Source organism: Arvicola amphibius, chromosome 3 (genome assembly GCF_903992535.2).
Source record: "Arvicola amphibius chromosome 3, mArvAmp1.2, whole genome shotgun sequence".
NCBI classification, from domain to species: Eukaryota; Metazoa; Chordata; class Mammalia; order Rodentia; family Cricetidae; genus Arvicola; species Arvicola amphibius.
The window spans coordinates 123,807,806-123,830,421 of record NC_052049.1 but is presented as its reverse complement, the minus strand read 5'-3'; the positions used below and the strand labels follow the sequence as shown (position 1 = coordinate 123,830,421).

At 36.5% G+C, this 22,616-nt stretch overlaps 1 protein-coding gene across 2 annotated transcripts in view; it reads left to right on the top strand.

The window, feature by feature from the left end:
- The window catches only part of Scaper (S-phase cyclin A associated protein in the ER), a 378,485-nt gene that overhangs the window by 179,128 nt on the left and 176,741 nt on the right, over positions 1-22,616 (top strand). For both annotated transcript variants that reach the window (XM_038323850.2, XM_038323851.2), the window contains exon 22: positions 4,400-4,465. In XM_038323850.2, the coding sequence (XP_038179778.1) occupies positions 4,400-4,465 (66 nt within the window). The remainder of the gene's footprint in view (positions 1-4,399; positions 4,466-22,616) is intronic.

The following is a 22,616-nucleotide window of genomic DNA, read 5'->3' as shown; positions in this document are numbered from 1 at the left end:
TATCCGGGGAGAATAACCCCTGCAGGAAGAGCAGGAAGTGTGCTGGTGGCAGGGGGAGTTGTGGAGTGTCGGTGGTCCCTCTCCGGGCAGCTGCCGCGGTTCGGGCACTCACTCCTCACTCACCCCAAAGAATGATGGATCCTCTGGCAGACTGTCAGGTCCCCTTGCAGGCCAAGCAGCTCTCAGACAAAGGCCTACCTTGCCCCAGGCAGTCAAATGAAGGAGGGGACCTCCCACCGGCCTGGGTGCACTCAATTCCAGGTCCCCCTTATTTGTTCTTTTGATGTCAAGTTTCTTGAGTTCTTTTTGTATTTTGGAGATCAGTCCTCTGTCCAATGTGGGGTTTGTGAAGATTGTTTCCCATTCTTTATGTTGCCTTTTTGTCATATTGACCGTGTCCTTTGCTTTACAGAAGCTTCTCAGTTTCAGGAGGTCCCATTTACTAATTGTTTCAGTGTCTGTGCTACTGGGGTTATATTTAGGAAGTGGTCTCCTATGTCAATGATTTCAAGTGTACTTCCCACTTTCTCTTCTATAAGGTTCAGTATGGTTGGTTTTATGTTGAGTTCTTTCATCGTTTAGACTTGAGTTTTGTGCTTGGCAACACATATGGATCTATTTGCATTCTTCTATGGTGTGGGATTCCCCTCTGTATGCTGTGAATACCATTGGTTAATAAAGAAACTGGCTTGTCCTGATAGGTTAGAACAGAGCTGATCAGGGAAAACTAAATTGAATGCTGGGAGAAAGAAGGGCAGAGTCAGGAGAAGCCATGTAGCCCTGCTAGAGAAAAATGCTGGGACTTTACCCAGTAAGCCACAACCTCGTGACAATACACAGATTAATAGAAATGTGTTGTCTGAGGTTTTTGTCCTTCCTGGTTCCCATAGTTGTTAAGTCCCAAAGAAATCACATAAAGGTCTACATTAATCATAAACTGATTGGCCTATTAGCTCAGGCTTCTTATTTTAACACTTATAATGTATATTAGCCCATTATTCTTATTTGTGTTAACCACATGGCTCAGTACCTTTTTCAGCGATGTAGTCACATCTTGCTTCTTCTGTGACAGGCTCACAACTTCAGAGAGAGCTTCCTCCTTCTCAGAATCCTCCTGTTTTCATTGCCTCTCCTATACTTCCTGTGTGGTTGTCCCACATATACTTCCTGCCTGGCTACTAGCCAATCAGCGTTTATTTAAAACATAACTGACAGATTGTAGACAATTGTCCTGCACCACTTCCCCTCTTTTTTTTAAAACAAGAACATCCATAGCCCATTTTTTTGGCAATGTGGGCATAGTTTTCCAGGCTACTTCCTGCTGGTTGGGGGCACTGATAATCTTATGGGGACCTAAAGAAAATTTAGAATTATGATCAAGTCCTGAATGGAGTATCCTGTAAGTCATGATCATCTCAGGCAGCAGTCTTGAATCTGTTCTGGATGTAGAACTCTGACATCTGGTCCGTCTGTACCTACCGGAGATTTCTCAGGTGGTCTTCCTTGATCAAACCTGATTTTTCTTAACTCAGAATGAATCCACAGCCTCTCATTTCCTATGGACACAAAAGCAAAATCTCTTCTCCAAAGTAACGTTCCTTTTGACTTCAGTTCTGAAGCATTTATAAGCAAATATCTTTTAGCAACTGTTGCTCCTTCCTCAGCGTTCAAACAATTCAAAGAGAGCATAATAACATACAGTATGAAGATTCTCTGTGTATTTTTCATCTTCACGTGGCTTTATTTTAACCTCTATTTCTTTTATTTTTACTTTTACTTTTTGAGACAGGTTCTCTGTGTATCTTTGGCTGTCCTGGAACTCCCTCTTTAGACCAGGCTGTTTTTGAACTTACAGAGATCCACCTGCCTCTGCCTCCCAAGTGCTGGGATTAAAGGTGTGTGCTACCACACCTTGAACTCACAGAGATCTGTCTGCTTCTGCCACCCAGGCATTGGGATTAAAGGTGTGTTCCAACATACCCAACTACTCTTTCTTCTTTTTCTTTACTCTCCCAAGCTTGCATATATTTTTAACACACTATAAAACATTTAGAGGTTTTTTTCATCTTTGAATCTCTCTTTACTGTATATTTTTCTCTTTTTCTGACCATGTGAGTTCTTAATTTGCTAAGCAATATGGGCAGGATTAAAGCTGTGGCTTTGACGGCTGGTTCCAGCCTATTCCTTACCTTTCTAAGATTACAGCCTTGTGGTAGAGGTACCAGCTGTAGCCATGTTTATTGCTACAACTTTATGGCGTTTCAAGGTCCCTGCCAACAAGCAAGCTGCATCAGTCTGCTCACAAACCACACTCAAATACTCTAGCCAGAACTCCTGCCTGAAAGATTCAGAGTTTGTGCTGGCAGGATGGTCCAGAAAGCCACCATTTTAAAATGACATGGCTTTTTTTTTTCTGCTACAGCTGAAAACCAAAAAGCAGTCAGCTTTTCATCAACACTATTTAAATGTTTCTTGGTAGGACCTCTTAAAAGAACTGCAAGATTTTGCAGCTAAAGCTGAGTCAGGAAGCTTCTCTTAAATGTAAGCACTTGCCTCTAGCAAGCAGAGGCCACCTGAGAAAATGCTACTATCAATAAGCCATGCTTAAATCTATTCTTTTCATCCAGAATTACCTCCCAAGTAATTTATGTGGATTCAGTTGTCCACGTGGGTGCCATTTGTTGTTGAGGGTTTCTGTCCTGCCCAGTTCCCACAGTCATTAAGTCCCAAAGAAATCACACAGAGGTCTACATTAATCATAAACTGATTGGCCCATTAACTCTTATAACTTATATCTGTTAGCCACATGGCTTGGTACCTTTTTTCAGCAAGGCAATCACATTTTACTTCTTCTATGGTGGACTCACAACTCCAGAGAGAGTTTCCTCCTTCCCGGAATTCTCCTGTTTTCATTGCCCTGCCTCTTGTTCCTGCCTGGTTGTTCTGCCTATACTTCCTGCCTGGCTACTGACCCATCAGCATTTATTTAAAACATAATTGACAGAATACAGAATTGTCCCACACCAGAAATGGGTTAAATTAGGATGTAGAGTTAGCCAATAAGAAGCTATAGCTAATGGACCAAGCAGTGATTTAATTAATACAGTTTCTGTATGGTTATTTCGGGAGTCTGGGCGACCAGGAAATGAACATGCAGCCTCCCTACAACACTTCTACATGTTGATACCCAGTTATGCAGCACCATTTTTTGAATATGCTTTCTTTCTTCATTTTATATTTTTGGTTTCTTTGTCAAAAGTCAGGTGTTCGTAGGTGTGTGGATTGATATCTGGGTCTTCGATTCGGTTCCATTGGTCCTCCTGCCTGTTCTTATGCCAATACCAGGCTGTTTTCAGTACTGTAGCTCTATTATAGAGTTTGAAATCAGGGATGGTGATGCCTCCAGAAATTTCCTTATTGTACAGGATTGTTTTGGCTATCCTAGGTTTTTTGCTTTTCCATATGAAGTTGAGTACTGTTCTTTCGAGGTCTGAAAAATTTTGCTGTAATTTTGATGGACATTGCATTCAATCTGTAGATTGCTTTCAGTAAGATTTCCATTTTTACTGTGTTAATTCTACCTACCCAAGAACATGGGAGATCTTTCCGTTTTCTGGTGTCTTCTTCAATTTCTTTCTTCAAAGATTTAACACTCTTTTTAAACAGGTCTTTCACTTGCTTGGTTAGAGTTACCCCTGAGATATATACAGCAAGCCAACAGCAACATCAAACTAAATGGAGAGAAATTCAAAGTGATCCCACTGAAATCAGGAACAAGACAAGGCTGTCCACTCTTTCCATATCTATTCAATATAATACTTGAACTTCTAGGTAAAGCAAATAAGAAAACAAAAGGAGATCAAGGGGATACAAATTGGAAAAGAAGAAGTCAAACTCTCACTATTTGTTGATGATATAATAGTATACATAAGTGACCCCAGTTATTCTACCAGGGAACTTCTACAACTCAACACCTTTAGTAATGTGATAGGATACAAGACTAACTTAAAAAAAATTTAGGAGCTCTCCTTTATACAATGGGCTAAGAAAGAAAGCAGAGAAACATTACCTTTCACAATAGACTATGTATTTCTTACGGTACATAAAAAGTTAGACACCTCAACTCTTCTGTTGTAATCATATAGTCTTTCAGATTTAATCGCCATGATTCCTTACTCAGAAGTGTTCTTATTGAATCAGATCTGTATCTTCTGGGGAATGTGTGTTTTCATTCTCTCGGGATAGCATTGATGTCATTTGAGGAAGGGATTTTAAAAATGAGCCAATTTGTCACATTAACAGCATGATACTGCACTGGGAAAGGAACAAAAGGATCATTATATAATTATATAATTGGCTATGAAATAACTAATAATGGTAAATCGCCTTTTCTCTTTAGGGCTAAAGAATATGAGAGTTTAGTGGAAACCAAAAATTCTGGCTCCGATTCACCTTATAAAGCAAAGTAAGTATTTTATCCCATATTTTATTTACATTTCTCCTTGGTTTCTGCCTTTAAAAGAATTGTGTCTGAACAATCATACTGTTGCTGAGGAACTGGGATTCCCTTTTAGGGTTCTTAGTCTTGTTAATAAAACAAATTTACAAATGACTTCAAACAGATTCTTGAAAATAATTTTATTAGAATATGAGATAAAAACACAAGTTAGAAAGAGCATAAATTATGCAGTGTCTGCTCCCAATATAATGAAAGTGTCCCAAAAAATGCATCCTAAATGTAATTGAAAAATTCACAAAAGCTTGCAGATAAAATAAGGAGATTAAATAACACATGGCTCAGCTGTGATGTCTAAGAAGAAATGTTTAATTCTTTTGAAATGAATGGAAACTTAAATAGTGCAGTCTGAATCTGTGGGATGCAGTGAAAAAGGCTAGAAGGGAACTAATAACACCAGATCAACATAGGGAAAGAAGGTCTAAACTGAGTTCTCTGCACTCCTACCTTCAGACACTATAAAGAAGAAGAGTGAGCTTAAACAGAAGTAAATAAATTCTTGGAATTGGAAGAAGTAGTTTTCAGTGGAAACTGAAATAGATTCTCATTGGAGGGAGGAGAGAATCCATCAGCTGGTGCTTTGTAAAGATGAAATTGTGATTTGTCTCCAGGTCCATCTCCTTTGTGTAGTAAGTCCAAGTACCTCTGCTGCACCCACTGTTGCCTCTTGATGATCTGATGCCTGGAAATTGACAGGAGAATACTACACCCTGAGAATCAGATATGTATTGGTGATTCAGATGGAGGAATATAGTATACCAGTGGAGTGCCAATCACTAATGTTAGTCACTCTGTAGAATAGGGTGACAACAGCTGAGAAGCTGTTCAGGCTGTAGGTAATAATGGAAAGTCACTCCCATTTCAGTAGCAAACAGTCACAAGTATATTTTAAAAACAGAAAATTTCAGAAAGAGAAACTGAGGGAGAGAAAGATTATTCAGTGCTTGCAGCTATCCAAGCTGCATGGAGTAGATACCGAGACAAAAGAAACAAACCAAGAGCCTCAAATGTATATTGTAATTTCAGCTATGAACTAATAATCCTATTTAAACCAAATTGAAACCAGAAAATTTAGTTAGCAGAATGAGAAAAGAGATATCTTCGGGCTGTTTAATGACAGAAGAGACAAAGATAAGAGTGAGCAGCAGTATCGGCCGGGCGGTGGTGGCACACGCCTTTAATCCCAGCACTCAGGAGGCAGAGGCAGGCAGATCTCTGAGTTCGAGGCCAGCCTGGTCTACAAGAGCTAGTTCTAGGACAGGCTCTAGAAACTACAGGGAAACCCTGTCTCGAAAAACAAAACAAAACAAAAAAAGAGTGAGCAGTATCAAGAAATCAGCATTCACCTCATTACCAAGCTGATTTGCTGTTTAAAAACACAGATGTCCTGAAGTCTGTGTAGCGAAATAGTTGAAATTATAATAACATAATTTTCCAAGCAGAGAAAAACTGAGGACTATATAGGTTAGCTGCCGAGTTTTACAGGATCTTCAAAGATGAATTAGCACCATTACTTCTCAGACTATTCCATGAAATAAAGAAGGAACAATTCCAGACTTGGATAAAGATGCAATAACTCAGAATAAAAACATCAATAAATTTAATTAACAAGCACAGATGCAAAAATCTTCCAAAAAGTACTTATAAACCAAGTTTATTAACACATTAAAAATCATAGATCATGATCAATGTTGACTGAGTTTTCTGTCCTGCCCAGTTCCCATAGTCAGTAAGTCCCAAAGAAATCACACAGAGTTCTACATGAACTATAAACTGATTGGCCCATTAGCCCAGGCTTTTTTAAACTCTTATAACTTATATTAGCCCATTATTCTTGTCCATGTATCCACGTGGCGTGGCACCTTTTTTGGTGAGGCAGTTACATCTTGCTTGCTCTGTAGCTGGGTCAGGAGTGCAGACAAAGCTTTCCTCTTTCCAGAATGGGTTCTCATTGACCCACCTCTTCTTCCTGGCTGGTTGTCCCGCCTGTACTTCCTGCCTGGCTACTGGCCAATCAGCATTTATTTAAAATATAATTGACAGAATACAGACCATTGTCCCATACCAGATCAACTTGAATTCCTTACAGTAATTTAAGGATGGTTCAACATATGCGGCATGATAAACACAATATAATTTATAAGCATAATAATGGACAATAGTCAGTTATCGTGTTAAAAGACAGAGAAAAAGCTTTTGACAAAATCCAACTTTCTGTCTTGATAAAGGCCCTCAAGAAACAAGGAGTAGGATAATACCTCCATACATTCAAGTTTCTGTGTGGCAGACCTGTAGCTGAAGTTGTACTCATGGTAAAAATAAAACATTTTCTCTTAAGTCAGCATCCACTATCACTTCTCTCTCTAAAGATGTAGGGGGCAGGAGGAGAAGATCAGGAGGAATTCTTAGCTATTAATCAAAAGGTACGAAAAATAAATAAGAGGGATACAAAAAATAAATCAAATTCCCCTGTTTGCAAGTGATATAATCCTATCACTGAAAGCCCCTAAAAATAGTACCAGAAGATACTTAGATGTTCTAAACACTTGAAGGACATAAAATGAGCTTACAGATTGGTAACTTTTCTATATACCAATAACCAACTCACAGTAATCTTTAAAATATTAAACACCTAGTCATAAACTTAACCAGACATTAAAGACCTCCATAGAGGAACCTATCAGGCACTGAAAAATGAGACTGAAGAAGACACTGAAATATGCAGACACCTCTCATGTTCATGGTTTGACATACTGTTGTTAAAATTGCCATGTTACTAAATCAATATACAAATCTAATGCAATCTCAGTCAAAATACCACAGAAGTAGAACAACATCCTAAATTTCATATGGAAACAAAAAAGACCTTGAATAGCGATATAAATCCTGAACTATAAACCCTGTTGGATATATCACAACACCTGCTTTCAAACTATATTAACAAAACCACCATGGTCCAGGAATAAAAGCACACATATAGACTATTGAATAGCATTGTTGATCCAGAAGCAAGCCTAAAGAACTATTTATTCTTCTCTAAGATACCCAAAAAAGACATAGGCAAGAAAGTCTATCTAGCTCAAAGTGCTAGGAAAACAGGCTATTGAGCTGTAAAGACTGGCCCTAGATTCCTACCCCTCTTACCCCAATACAAAAATCAATTAAAAATGTGTGGCGGAAACCAAAATTCAAAATCCTACTTTAACATATTGACAGAAATTTGAAATTGCCAGAAGAAAACATTGGAAATCCCTTCTAGATAATAGGATAGGCAATGATTGTCCAAATAGAATTTCACTGTCTTAGAGAATAAGATCAAGAATTGACAAATGAGATTTCTTGAAATTAAAATGAAAACTTTTGCAAAGGAAACAATAAAGATAGCCTACAAAATATAAGAAATTTGTTACCAACTTTGTATTTGATGGGATTTATTTCTAGAAGACCAAATAATCCAATCAACAAAATGGTCAGTAGACCTGAGCAGATGCATGCTTTTCAACATGGTAAAGTACATCTGGTATATATATATATATATATATATATATATATATATATATATATATATATGAGATACCTTACAGTATCATCTGTTTTATATTGGCAAAATTATACTGAGATTCTCTTCTTGTTGGAATGGTTGTCACCAAAAAAGTAATATTAAAAAAATATGTAGGAAAAAAACACTTATTCACTGTATATGGGAAGTAAATGAGTCTAGCCAATTTGAAACTCATTATGAAGACTTCTCAGAGAAGTAAGTAGATATTTGACATGATTACCTATACCAGTTCTGGATGTTCGGTTTAAACAACCAAGTCAAGTTGTATGGAGGATTGCTCTGTCCTCACCATTGTCATGGTGCAGTTCATCATAGGCATGCTGTGGCATTTCTTAGCATCAACTCCACTGACATCTTTAAAACTGTGATAGAAAAAAACTGTTATAAACAATGAGGAGTTTTATTCTGTCATGAAGAATTAAACAGTGGTGCTGGTGGTAAAGTTAATGAAACTAAAGCTCTTTGTTTCAAATTTTTCTTTTGTGGAATCTAGTGTGAAAAAATATGGAAGGGAAATGGTACAGAGTAAAGCCAGGCTGAAAGAGATAGAGACAGAGAGAGAGTAGGCAAAGTCAGAGAGAAGCCATGTAGCCACCGGAGGAGAAAGACTCGAGCTGCCAGTTGGAACCTTGCTGGTAGGCCATCAGCCTCATGGTAAAATATAAAATAATAGAAATAGGTTAGTTTAAGATATAGCTAATTTTTTTGGTATTTGTCTTAATTAATATCTATGAATTTTAATTCTTGTTTTAATTCAAGTTAAAAATAATTTAAAAATAGTTAATAAGTATAAAGTTTTTACTAATAGTTTTAGTTAATTATAATTTGTATATCATTAATTGATTTCCAACTTGAAAGTTTGGATTTTCCTTTCTTGTATAATTCAACCAGCAGTATAACTATCCTTGTGAAAAGTATATTACTGCTCACTGGTTACAAAGTAGTTTTTATATAGTCATACAGGCAGGTACTTTCTGTATGTTCTTCAATATTAACATTGTAAAAAATTTCAAAAGTTCTAAACAGCTTAGAAAATTATGTAAGTTTTATACATCCTCCAACTATTTTCTATTCTTAGTTTATTTGACATATTTGTCTTTGCATTCTTTTATTATCAATTTGTTAGATTTTGAGGCAGAAAAGTAAGGTGAATAGGTTCATATTTTTCTCTTCAGTTCCTCAGGATACATACTATAAATAAAGTTTATCATTTGTTTTAGTTTTTTGGAATTTTTTAGGTAGGTTTTACCTATTAAATGTAAGTAATCATATAAGTTATGAATTTTGATAAATGCATATACCAGTATAACACGTACTCTCAAAGTTCTGAGCTGGCCATTACTTCAAACATTACTCATCTTTACCTGTCAACTTCTCTGATACCCAAAAAGCAAACTGTCCTGTTCTATAACTAGAATCAAACCTTCTTTCACTCAGCCTCATATTTTATACTTATCTGCATTATCGTGTTCCTCAATTCATTGCTGTTTAGTTGACACAGCTGTCCGAGACAGGCTGTAGTTGAGTCTTCTGCTGATTTTCGAACATTTGGGCTATTTTACTGGTTGGAAAAAATAGGGTTTTGAAGTTTAGCTTTCATTACTGTTGGCAAAATACGTAGGTTTGGATCTACAGGGCTGCCATGCTTGTGTGTATAGGGTTACAAGAGAATATCAAACCCGTCTCAAGACAGTTACCATTTACATTTCTCCAAAAAGATACGAACTTTCTCTTTGTTTTATAACCATGGTAACATTTTATACCATTTTAATGTTAGGCATTCAAGTGGGGAATATAATGTATTTCATTTTTTTTAACTAGAATTTCCCTGATGACTAATGGGACTGAATATCGTTTCTTGTATTTACAGATCACTCATACATATTCTTATATATATATATATATTCTTATATTCTTATAATAGGGATCTGTTCTAGTATTTTAAAAGTTGACCTGATTTACCTTATTATCAATAACCACAGAGCTCTGTATTCGTGGGGTTTTTTTTAGTTAACCAAACACAGCACAGAAAGTTATATTTATTATGACTTTTATATTTATTACCCATCTAGATTACTTATTTCTCTAGACACTCCAACCAAATACCTAACAAGAAGCAAGTGGAGAGAAAAACAGTAAAACAGTTTGCTTTGATTTATAGTTGGGGGTTATAGTCCACCATAGTGAGAAAAGCACAGTGGTAGGAGCTGCTTACAGCTGTGGTGCATGAGATTTACATCTCAGTGAATCAAGAAACATTGAATGAGGCAGGATCAGGGTCAGGCTGTGATCTTTCAGCTCTTCCTCTGCCCCTCCCTGACCCATATCAGGCAAGCAGAATCTACCTCCTAAAACTTATACAATACAAAGTAGCACCTCAAGCTATGGCCCAAATGGTCAAATATAAGCTTGTGGTTGATTTCTAACTTTAAAGTTTGGATTTTTCTTTTCCTTTTATAGTATCAGCATTTTATTACCATCTGAATCCAGGAGTGCATATTACATATCGACAAGGGTACAGATTGTAAAATATTTTAGATTTTTTGAACCCTAAGACTGTAATATATGTTGTGGATTTGTTTTTAATAAAACCTGATTTTCACATAATAAATGAGACTTTTTTAAAAAATAAGCAATAATAGGTTTTAGTTGTGGACATTAATTTGCCTATCCATATTTTAAACAATCTCATAATTAAATGGTATTTATTTTTAAAATATAGTTCCACTTCTCTAAGTTTCCTTATTTCATATTTAAGTCTTTTTTTTCTAAGAAGTATATATGTACATGTATGGATATATCTATATCTCAACACAAATATACACAATTATGTTTAGACCTTATACACACATGCACATACACACATTTGGAGTTAGTATATATGTTATTTCTTGCTATAAACTCACTTATTTGCAAGAAAGAATTACTGTAAACAATTTAGTTTCAATTTGGTTTTCTCTCCATATTTTATATGTCTTTGGCTTAGCAGTGAATCATATTATTCCACTGTAAAGTTGCCCATTATTACATCTAAAATTGTCATATATTGTTGTCCCCCTTCTGTAGTATTATTCTTGATATTGCAGACAGTACTGCAGTGTATATTTTTTTGCTGGCTAGCCATATGTCAAGTTTACACAAATTAAAAGAGTTATTTGAAAGGAGAAAACCTTAGTTGAGAAAATGCCTCCTTAAGATTTGTCTGTAAGGCATTTTCTTAATTAGTGATTGATAGGGGATGGACCTGACCATTGTAGGTGGTTCCATTTCTGGACTGGTGGTCCTGGGTTCTAAGCTGAGCAAGCCATGGAGAAAGCCAGTAAGCAATACCTCCTCTATGGTCTCCATGGAGGCATCAAGTCCTACCTCCAGGTTTCTGCCCTGTTTGAATTCCTATCCTGACTTCCTTCAGTGATGACTACAATATCAATAAACTCTTTCCTCTCAAACTTGTTTTTTGGTCATTGTGCTTCATCACAGCAATAGAAACCCTAACTTAGACCACTTCTATACATGACATTGTATGAGTAATTTTGCTTGGCAGCAGAAAAAGCCAGCTTCCTACTGTGCAATAGTTACATTTGGACCGTATCTCTGGTTGCGTTTCCACTTCTGGTATCTTGAAATTATTTGATATTTGACGAAAGTACCCCATATCTTAATTTTCCTTTGAGTGGTGAGAATTATACTACCTGTCCTTGTTACCAGGGAAATTTGCAGGTCAGATGTACGTATGGGGGAGAGACCTGACCTTTGTGGCGCTTCTGTCTCTGGACTGGTGGTTCTGGATTCTAAGCAGGCTGAGCAGGTTCTAATCAGCTGTTCTGGCTTTACTAGGACTTTGCAAATGCTTTCTACTGGACTTGTACTTTCACTAGTAAGCACAAACGTTTTACTTCCTCAATAGGATATTGTTAGGGAGATTTGCCTTTCTTCAATACTCTTAAATGTTAGATTCATACTTATCAAATTTTATATTTCTTCAGTAGTTAAAAGTGTTCTTTCTCTCCAATATTCCTTTTCAATTTACAACAAAATTCTGTCTAGTTACAGGTAAGTTCAGCTACAGAATATATTTTCTGTTATTTCAGTTTTAAATTTTGTTCTAGAACCTTTGAATGTTTCATTCATGTAATGGTTTGAGCTAAAGGCTAATTTTAAAGATATTTTTCTTTCTATTTTGATTACATTTCTACTGTAATTCCTTGCCTGAAGCATTTTCTTTTTTTTTATTTGAAAAGTATTTATTTCATTCTAGTTCACAGCATGTATCATAACTTTATAACCAAGGTGCAGTAAAGATATTACAGTATCATTTTGCAATTGATTTGGAAAAAATATATATGGTAACAAAATACATGGTATGTTAGATAAATTACTGACATCACCAAAAGAAGACTAAATGTTGTCCAGCGCTTTACGTCACAGAACTCATCTGTGAAGACATGCTACTATACTTTTTTAAATTTTTTATTACTTTATAAAAAATATCATTCAAAATTTCCACTTCCTTCCCACTCCCCCATTCGCCCTCCCCCTCTAGTCCTTCTGTGGGAAGTCCAAGGCCCTCCCCCCTCCATCCAGGCTTAGGAAGGTGAGCATCCAAATAGACTAGGATCCCAAACAGCCAGTACATGCAGTAGAGACAAATCCCAGTGCCATTATCATTGGCTTCTCAGTCTGCCCCAATTGTCGGCCACATTCAGAGGGTTCAGTTGCATCTCATGCTCCTTCAGTCCTAGTCTGTCTGGATTTGGTGAGCTCCCATTAGATCAGGCATACTATCTCAGTGAGTGGACCAACCCCTTGTGGTCCTGAATTCCTTGCTCATATTCTCCCTCTTTCTATTCTTCAACTGGACCTTGGGAGCTCAGTCCAGTGCTCCAATGTGGGTCTCTGTCTCTGTCTCCATCTGTTGCCGGATGAAGGTTCTATGGTGATATTCAAGATAGTCATCAATCTGACTACATTACAAGGCCAGTTCAGGCACCCTCTCCTCCACTGCCCAGGGTCCTAGCTGGGGACATCCCCTTGGACACCTGGGAACCCCTTTAGAGCCAAGCCTCTTGCCAACCCCAAAATGGCTCCCTTAATTAAGATATCTTCTTCCCTTCTCCGATATCTGTCCTTCCTCCACCTCAACCATCCTACTCCCCCAAGCTCTCTCCAATCCTCCCCTTCTCCTTTCTCTCTCTCCCTCTCCCTATCCCCCCTCCCCACTCCCATCCCCATGCTCCCTACTTTTGCCTGGTGATCTTGTCTGCTTCCAATTTCCAGGAGGATCTATATATGTTTTTCTTTGGGTTCACCTTTTTATTTAGCTTCTCTAGGATCACGAACTATAGGCTCAATGTCCTTTGTTTATGGCTAGAATCCACTAATGAGTGAGTACATAATGTATTCATATTTTTGGGTCTGGGTTATCTCACTCAGGATAGTGTTTTCCATTTCCATCCATTTGCATGCAAAATTCAAGATGTCATTGTTTTTTACTGCTGAGTAGTACTCTAATGTGTAGATGTGCCACACTTTCTTTATCCATTCTTCCATTGAGAGGCATTTAGGTTGTTTACAGGTTCTGGCTATTACAAATAATGCTGCTATGAACATAGTTGAACAAATGCTTTTGTAGTATGATTGGGCATCTCTTGGGTATATTCCCAAGAGTGATACTGCTGGATCCTGAGGTATGTTAACCAACAAACCTATGAACACCTGATTTTTTACAAAGAAGCTAAAATTATACAATGGGAGAAAGAAAACATCTTTAACAAATGGGGCTGGCATAACTAGATGTCACCCTGTAGAAGAATAAAAATAGATCCATATCTATCACCATGCACAAAACTTAAGTCCAAATTGATTAAAGACCTCAATATAAATCCAACCACACTGAACCTGATAGAAGAGAAAGTGGGAAGTAGACTGCAACACATGGGCACAGCAGACCACTTCTTATGTATAACCCCAATAGCACTGACAATAAGAGCAACAATGAATAAATGGGACCTCCTGAAACTGAGAAGCTTCTGTAAAGCAAAGGACACAGTCATTAAAACAAAAAGGCAACCTACTGAATGGGAGAATATTTTCACCAACCCCACATCAGACAAAGGTCTGATCTCCAAAATATATAAAGAACTCAAGAAGCTAGACATTAAAATTCTAAATAACCCAATTTAAAAATGGGGTACTGAACTGAACAGAGAATTTTCAACAGAAGAATTTCAGATGGCCAAAAGATACTTAAGGACATGTTCAACTTCCTTAGCTATTAAGGAAATGCAAATCAAAACAACTTTGAGATACCATCTTAAACCTGTCAGAATGGCTAAAATCAAAAAGACCAATGATAACCTATGCTGGAGAGGATGTGGAGTAAAGGGAACACTCATCCATTGCTAGTGGGAATGCAAACTTGTGCAACCACTTTGGAAATCAGTGTGGTGGTTTCTCAGAAAATTGGGAGTCATCCTACCTCAGGATCCAGCATTTTCTTCCATTAACAGTATCTACTGGGTTTAGCTTCTGCAGTCTAGATGGTACCCTCAGAAGGATACTTACAGTTACCATGGCACTGAAAGACAAGTGTCACATGTTCACCTTCTTGGGTAGAAGTTTAAAAACTGAACTGAGTATGGAATAGTTAGTATAGTGGTTGATAGAGAACAAGACACAGTTGAGCTATTCCTCTTGAATCCTCTGCTTTACTTGGCTTCTGATTATCCATTGTTAGTCTCAACTGCATGTCTAACACTCAGTGGGGCCCTACTCACATATCAGCCAACTGGTTTTCGTTGTTGAATGTGCCTCCTCCAATAGGCAAGCCAGATCTTTTGGACCTAACAATAGGATAAAAAAACACCTGTATATAATCCCTTATAAATTCTTTGCTTTTGTTACATTTGTTTATGTGAAGAAAATAAAATTGCAAAGCAAATCATTTGGCCACATCCCATGTCACTATGGGAAGAGTAATATACAAGTGATAGCTATCCCAATGTGAGTCTTTAAAAGTCTTTAATATAATTTTGTTATAAAACTCTGAGGATTCTCCTCTTTGATGGTTCTCTGTTTTAGTATCTTTTGTTTGGTTCTATCTCATTTGCTTGAGGTCTGAGAAATCAGAGAATATCTTCCTTGGTAATTTGTAGGTTGAGAATGCTTGTTTGTTTCCCAGCCACCCGAAATAATCACACAGAAACTGTATTAATAAAACACTCTTTGTCCTATTAGCTTAGGCATATTTCTGGTTAACTCTTATATCTTAAATTAACCCATTTCTGTTATTTTATATTTTACCACAATACCTTAATGAAGAGCAGAAATTGACCTTAAATTTATATCAATAGACCAAGATCCATACCAATGCAAAGTATTCATCTCTATATCATATCTCCTTTTAAATGTAAACAAATATTTATAGACAGTATGTGGAAATTCAGACGTAGTTCTCTCTAAACTGCTTCCTGCTTTTTGTTGGGCAAATTATTTGGGGGGGGGGGAGGATTCACAGAGACATACACATTAGTCTGCAAGGAATCTACAGGTTCTCATCATCTGTGAAAATAAAAGTAGAACCTCTTTTCCAAAGCAACATATCCTTAGACCCAAATTTTGAAGTCAAGATACCTCTAAAGTATTTATGTTAGTTTTGCTTAGTAACTGTACAATGATATATCTCTTTGTACTTAGCTCATTCACAGTCAAAAAATTCAAAGAAAACACAATAATATACATAATCCAGAGTCATCTGTATATTACATCTTTACATGGCTTATTTTTCTTACACTATTACTTTTTCTATAAGTTTAATTTTAACTTTTTTCTTTACTCCTTTACTCTATGACTATGTTCACTCTTTTACTTTATTCTTACTGTCTTTTTACTCTGTTTATTCTCTCTCCCAAGCCTATGTACTTTTATTTAACACTGTGACCCACTTAGAGGTCTTTTTTTTTATCTGAATCTGTCTTTATCGCATATCTGTAATCCTTTTATGACCAGGACCACTTTTTAAAAATTTTAGCAGCATGGTTAGGATTAAGACTGCTTTACTTTTGGCTCAGTCCAGTCCAACATGGCAGAGGCATGTTTACCACTTCTAGAAGTCCTGCACACCACACCAGTTCCAGATATGCAGCAGGTCTATGTTGTGCCTTTAAACAATTTGTAATCAGCCTCCTGAAAAAGCCAGAGCTGTTCCTGCAACTAGCGTGAACAAGGAAGCCTTCTTAAAGGAACTACACAATTTTTGCTGCTACCACTGAGTCAGGAAGCCTTCTCTGCCCTTGGCTCCAATTTTTGTGGGTCTAGAATCCCTCCTTTTTTTTAATGCTTTATTAGGCTTTATGTGTATGCATTTTACTGAACATTCAGATGCCATTCTGTAGGCAGAGATTGCTTGTTTGTTCCCTGGTCATCCAGACCTGAAATAATCACACAGAAACTTTATTAATTAAAACATTGCTTGGTCTATTAGCTTATGCCTGTTCCTGGCTAACTCTTATATCTTAAATTAACCCATTTCTCTTATTTTATATTTTACCACGAGGCTTGTGGTTTACCTGTAATGGTGAACATATGTCATTCTCCTCTGGCAGCTACATGGCATCTCCCCAGCTCTGCCTTCTTTTCTCCTCTATCTGCTTAGAATTCCCACCTTGCTCTATTTTGCTAAGCCGTTGGCCATAACAGCTTTATTCAATAACCAATAAAAGCAACACATATATAGAAGGACTTCCCACACCAGTAATATCTTTTAGTTTTATGGTTTTACATTATATAAGCATAATGAATTTTAAATTTATTTAATCCAGACTGATCTCCCAAACTCCGTGTTCCCAGCTTAGTTAGCATTTGACTTTGATGTCTGTACACTTGAACCCTTTACATAAACATGTATGAAGTGAAACTGCTAGTATTATTCCTCATAATCGTGCTCATTTTAGGCAATGACAAATATATCTTGAAAATGGAAGCTAAAACCCTATTTTTCACAGTCTTTTTAAAATTCATTATCAGATTGCCTTTCCCTTCAAAATCTAACCACTGTTCACTACTTTCATGACATCTACTCCTGCTAAAGACTTCTTAAGCTTTTTTCACACATGACTTCTTTCACTAGAGGAATTTTTATATGGCTATGGATATGTATATATATTAAATATTTAGGGAAATCAAATGCTTACAGATGATAAATCATAAAGAACTTTAGTTTAAAACAATTCTTTGATATCATATTTTTTAACATTTTTAAAGATGAAAGCATTTTAATCAATGAAATGGAGTTGCTTTTTACATAAAGGATTAAACCATAGCTGAATATTTGATGTTTAAGAACATAGAGCACCTTTAACTATTTCCAGAGTAGACTGATGTTTTATTTTTTAATTCTTAATCCTGAGACTACCACTTTAGTTAAATAAGTGTCATAAAATGGCAAGAGTGTATGTCAGGTCTTTTCACAAAATGTTGGAAATTTTTTCCTAATCTAAATATAAAACTCATTTTACAACTTTTCTGTGAAACTCAAGTTAACAACTCAAACAGCAGTATTGAAAACCAAACATTGTAGCTCAATAAACTGCAGATATGCTTTAACCTGATACTTTAATAGTGAGGAATGACATTTGCAAATTGCATATTTTTCATAATTACAGCATTATATGAGAGCATACAACTATATGTGTAAAAACACTGCATTTCATAATCTAGAATAGTCTTTAATCTGTGCCAATGCTTTTAATGTAATATTCTTGTTGGTTTTATGGGGTATGACAGCATGTGCAATGTACAGTGTATATATTGTATTTTCAGAACCAAGGCTGCAGTGAAGTTACATCTTTCTAAATGGGTAATCACATCTCATATTTATTATTCATCTAATTTTGAATTAATTTTCAGTCTTTGCATTCAAAAGTTTTTTACTGTTGCCAGTCTTTCTTTTCTGCATGGTCTTGGAACCCAAGGCTTTAGTTGCTGGGCTGTAGCTTAAGCTGTTTTCATTCCTCAACTGAATTGCTCTGGTAGCCCCTTAGTAAGTAGCAAAGCCTCTCTGCTCTTCACAGCAGTCCATTCCCCACATGGCAACCAGCAGGAGTGGTAGCAGCTGACTTGAAAATATTTTCAATCCTCATATCAAAATTAAAGGAACAAAATTTTTTTTAATCTTGCTTTTACATGATTGTTTATCCTTAAAGACCTATAGACAACTGCCCACATTTTCTTTTCTTTACAGCTACTAGAATACTTTTTGCTCAATATTCTTGTAAACTAAAACTTTGTCTTTTATAGAAATAAATATTTGTAATAAAAACTGAAAGTGAATAAACTTCAGGCAATCAGAATAACACAATGAATAAGATCTAAAAATGAGTACTGAATGTGAATTTTCTTTAGAATTAAAATTAGCCAATTACCTGAAGGAAAAAATATGTATAAAATGGCTATAGTTCATATAAATTTTTGATGTTAAAATGTTAGATAATGAGGAAATATGTACTCCAAAGTTTCTTATTTTTGTACCTGTAACAATTTTAGTAGTATTGCTCCTCTTAGGCTAGTGTATCTGTGTATGAGGTAAAGGGGATGTTGCAGGCTCAAATCCTTGTTCTTCCCAATAGTCCTTATTTATAAACAGTGACCAACTGTTGTCTTCATTCCTTTACCTATTTTGAACTGGATTAATTTAATGGGAGGTTCTTTGAATCAGTTTTCATCATTTTCTTGTTTGAGAATTTCATACATGCATGTTGTATTTTGTTCAAATCCATACCCCATCCTCTCCCTTCCATTTCTGTCACTGTTTCCTCTCACCACTTTTCCTTCTCAACTTTATAACTTTATGTGCTTTTTTTTTAAACCGAGTCCTCTCAGTACTGCCCTGTATACATGGGTGTAGTGCCATCTACTGGAACATGGGGCCACATCCCTTAAGGAAACTGACTCACTCTCCCAGCAATCATCAGTTACCAATATCTCTTCAATTAGGAATAGAAATTCATCACCCTCTCTGTGGTAGTTTGAATGAGAATGACCACAATAAACTCAAATGTTTAAATACTTGGTCCCCAGATGGTGGAAGTATTTGAGAAGGATTAGGAGGTGTGGCCTTGTTGAAGAAGGTGTGTCACTAGACTGGGCTTTGAGGTTTCAAAAGCCTCTACCATTTGATTAGTCCCATTTCATTCTCCTGTCCCATGTGTGTGTGGATCACACGTGCATTCTCAGGTAATATTTCATTGCCCTGTCTGTCTAACTGCCTGCCTGCCATGATTGGGCATATACTAACCCTTTAGAACTGTGAACTGTTGTGAATTCATGTGTGCAATATCCCTATTATGCCTGGAAAACACATTTGCTGTTGTCATGTACTCTCTCTGGCTCTTAAAATCCTTCTACCCAACCTTTCTGGATTTTCTCTGAGCTTTGGGTTAGGAAAAGAATTTTGTTTCCTTAGTTTTGTTATAGAGATTGAAAGTTTGTTTTTTTTTTTAAGTATGCTGCTGTCATTTCTGCTGGTTGCCCTGTGAGGAAGATACTTGTGTGAGGAGTTGTGACCTAGTTGTCCCATTTAGAGTTCATTACCCCATAGTCTCTTAGTCTCTTCATGATGACAAATATTTATGGGTTTCTGTTTTGATTGTTACCTATTATTAAAGGAACTTCTCTGATGAGTGTTAATTGGTGCACTAATTTATGGGTACAAAGATAAATACTTAGGCAGTTTAATATAATGTCCATTTAGCATAATAATAACAGTGACTTCTCTCCTTGGGTTTATGACATTGCAGACCATGGGATCTTGGCCAAGGTAAAAGTACCAGACACAATTTCCATCTTAGAGACTAGAACCCTTTAACTTAGTGTGCCCCCAGAGAAATGGAGGTCTCAGTCTTGAATAAAGGAGGGTGATAGCCTATAGTAAAAATCAGGTGAAACCCATATGAATTTACAAGGGGTTTTAACTTTTTAAAACTTTGAATGTTATATATTTTTGTATGTGTGCTCACATCTTTATACATAAATGTATGTGCGTGCACACACACACACACACACAGAGAGAGAGAGAGAGAGAGAGAGAGAGAGAGAGAGAGAGAGAGAGAGAGAGACTGAGACTCCTAGATTTTGTCCGTTAAAGAGACTTAGAAACAGTGACTGAATGGCAGTTTTTCTCATTAGTACTCACTGATTTAGGGCCTGAAATATCATTTCTCATAAAAAGACAAAAGGGTAAGTTGAATTGGGAGATTTCACATCTGAATACATTGCCCATTGCCACACATCCAAAGATGGTGTTAAAGACTGCTGTTCTACTTACTACTAAAGAACTCGGGCATCAGCTTGAAGAGTCTTCTTCTTCTTCTTTTTTTTTTTTTTTTTTTTTTTTTGTGTTTCGAGACAGGGTTTCCCTGTAGTTTCTAGAGCCTGTCCTGGAACTAGCTCTTGTAGACCAGGCTGGTCTCGAACTCAGAGATCCGCCTGCCTCTGCCTCCTGAGTGCTGGGATTAAAGGCGTGTGCCACCACTGCCCGGCTTGAAGAGTCTTCTTACCCAAGATGGGGCAGTTAGAATTTCACAAAGGATGATTGTACTGATTGATTGAAACATAGCAAACAAGTGAAAGTCATAAGTTTATAACATCCTAAAAAGTTGATTTATTATTTTTGAAGATAAGAAAATTAATAAAGGAAAAGAATCAGACGTTCTTCCTGCCTTTCCTATATGAATTTGGTAACTAAATAGTACAAGTAAAATAATTTTCATTAGAATTATTCTTGCTTATAAGTAAAAATGATACATTCTCTCTTGTTCTTCTTTATTGTCCTTCTTTCAAAAGAAAGACAGTACTTTATCCATTAAGTGAAGCAGCCATGTCACGAGTATCAGCACCTGAGTAGTCTGGAATGGAGACTTTGATATGGAATAGGGCAGTGAGGCCTGCCAACAGGAATATAATAAGAATGAGTGGGGCTTCTCTATGGAAAGTCTTCTTGAGGAATGGGGAGTTGGGGTGGGAAGCATTGGCAAGCTGTGTCAAAACTCAAATATGTGAGGGGCATCAAAGATCCCCATATGGGCTCAAGTGTGGACAATGGCAAATATACAGTAACATAGACAATATGGTTTGGTTGATATGTGACTAAATATATAAATATATTAAGGGTGGCAAAAGACAGTTTGCTAGCTACTAAAGGGAACAGTTAATATAACAAGGAAGAATAGCAAAATTCTGTAGTAATGAATTAGATCAGAAAAATGTTGTTTTCTAATATATATGGATAAGTATAGATGTATATAAATAAATGGTATGCATACATTCCCTAGCTTGTCCCATTAAGGAGATGCCTAGTAGTAGAATAGTTGATAACATTAGGTACATCCAGCATACCCATCTAAGTATGTGGTTTGCACTGTTCTTTAAATGCAGAACATGGTGTGGTTTTTTTCATGACAAGACACCAGCAGCAAAATGAGAGCTACATTAATAGTTTAGGAAAGTGGCAATAGTAGGGTCTCCTTTCGGTTCCAACCTCACCAGCCATGGGTAGTTGGCTAAATTTATTGTGCCAGGTATGAATTCCCTTCTATTGAGCAGATCTTAAATCTAGTTAAGTGACAGTTGGTTATCTCCAGGACGTAAGTGCCACTATTGCACTTTTTGGACTACCTTGACATTCTGGTCATTGTTGTGGTTCATAGTTGTTAATAAGGATATGAGTGCTGATTGCTTTTCTTCCTTTGCAGCATCTATGGCTCCTTCTGATATTATGAGAACTAATTCTTAGGGAAGAGGCTCCAAGATCATAACCAGATTGATCATTCACAGTATCCAAAATTTATGGTCTCTTCAGCAATAGGGTCTTAACTTTCTTTTTTCTGAAAAGCACCAATGGCAGTAGCAACAACCTGCATTGTCCTCTTCTGACCAACAACTCAAAAAGAGATTTCCCATACCTGTCACTGAAGCTTTTTAAATAGTCTCTGGTTGGCCGGGGAGGGGTGAGAGTGTTGTTACCCCAAGTGGTATAAATTCAATGTATATTGTATAATATGTACTTATATATTACATGTACTTTTAAGTATACAAAATTATATGATTCCATAGAGATTGTTCTGTATTTACATCTTCCAGTGACAAATGTGAGCTTAAAATTGTTAGAGTTTGTTCATATTTTAAGAATAAAATGTTTATATCTTAACATTCTGCACAAAACTGTTTACATGACAGATACTCCTCACACAATAGACAAGTAATTACTTTTTCCACTTTTGCTTTTTACTAGGAGGAAAAAAAACTTACTGAAAGTAACCCCAATAACAATTTCTGTGGTTAAAGCTGCATTCTCTAAGCTGCTTTTGTCCTTAGACTTTAGGAGAGATACAGATTCCAGCTTGACTCCTGCAATGCTCTATAATTATTGATAATAACCATCAAAATCTGACGTTTCATTTTTCTTGAAAGGGGCTATATTGTCTTTGGTGCTTGAGTGGTGGCAAGGAATGACACTTGGGTTTAGCTCATGTTTCTAAAGTA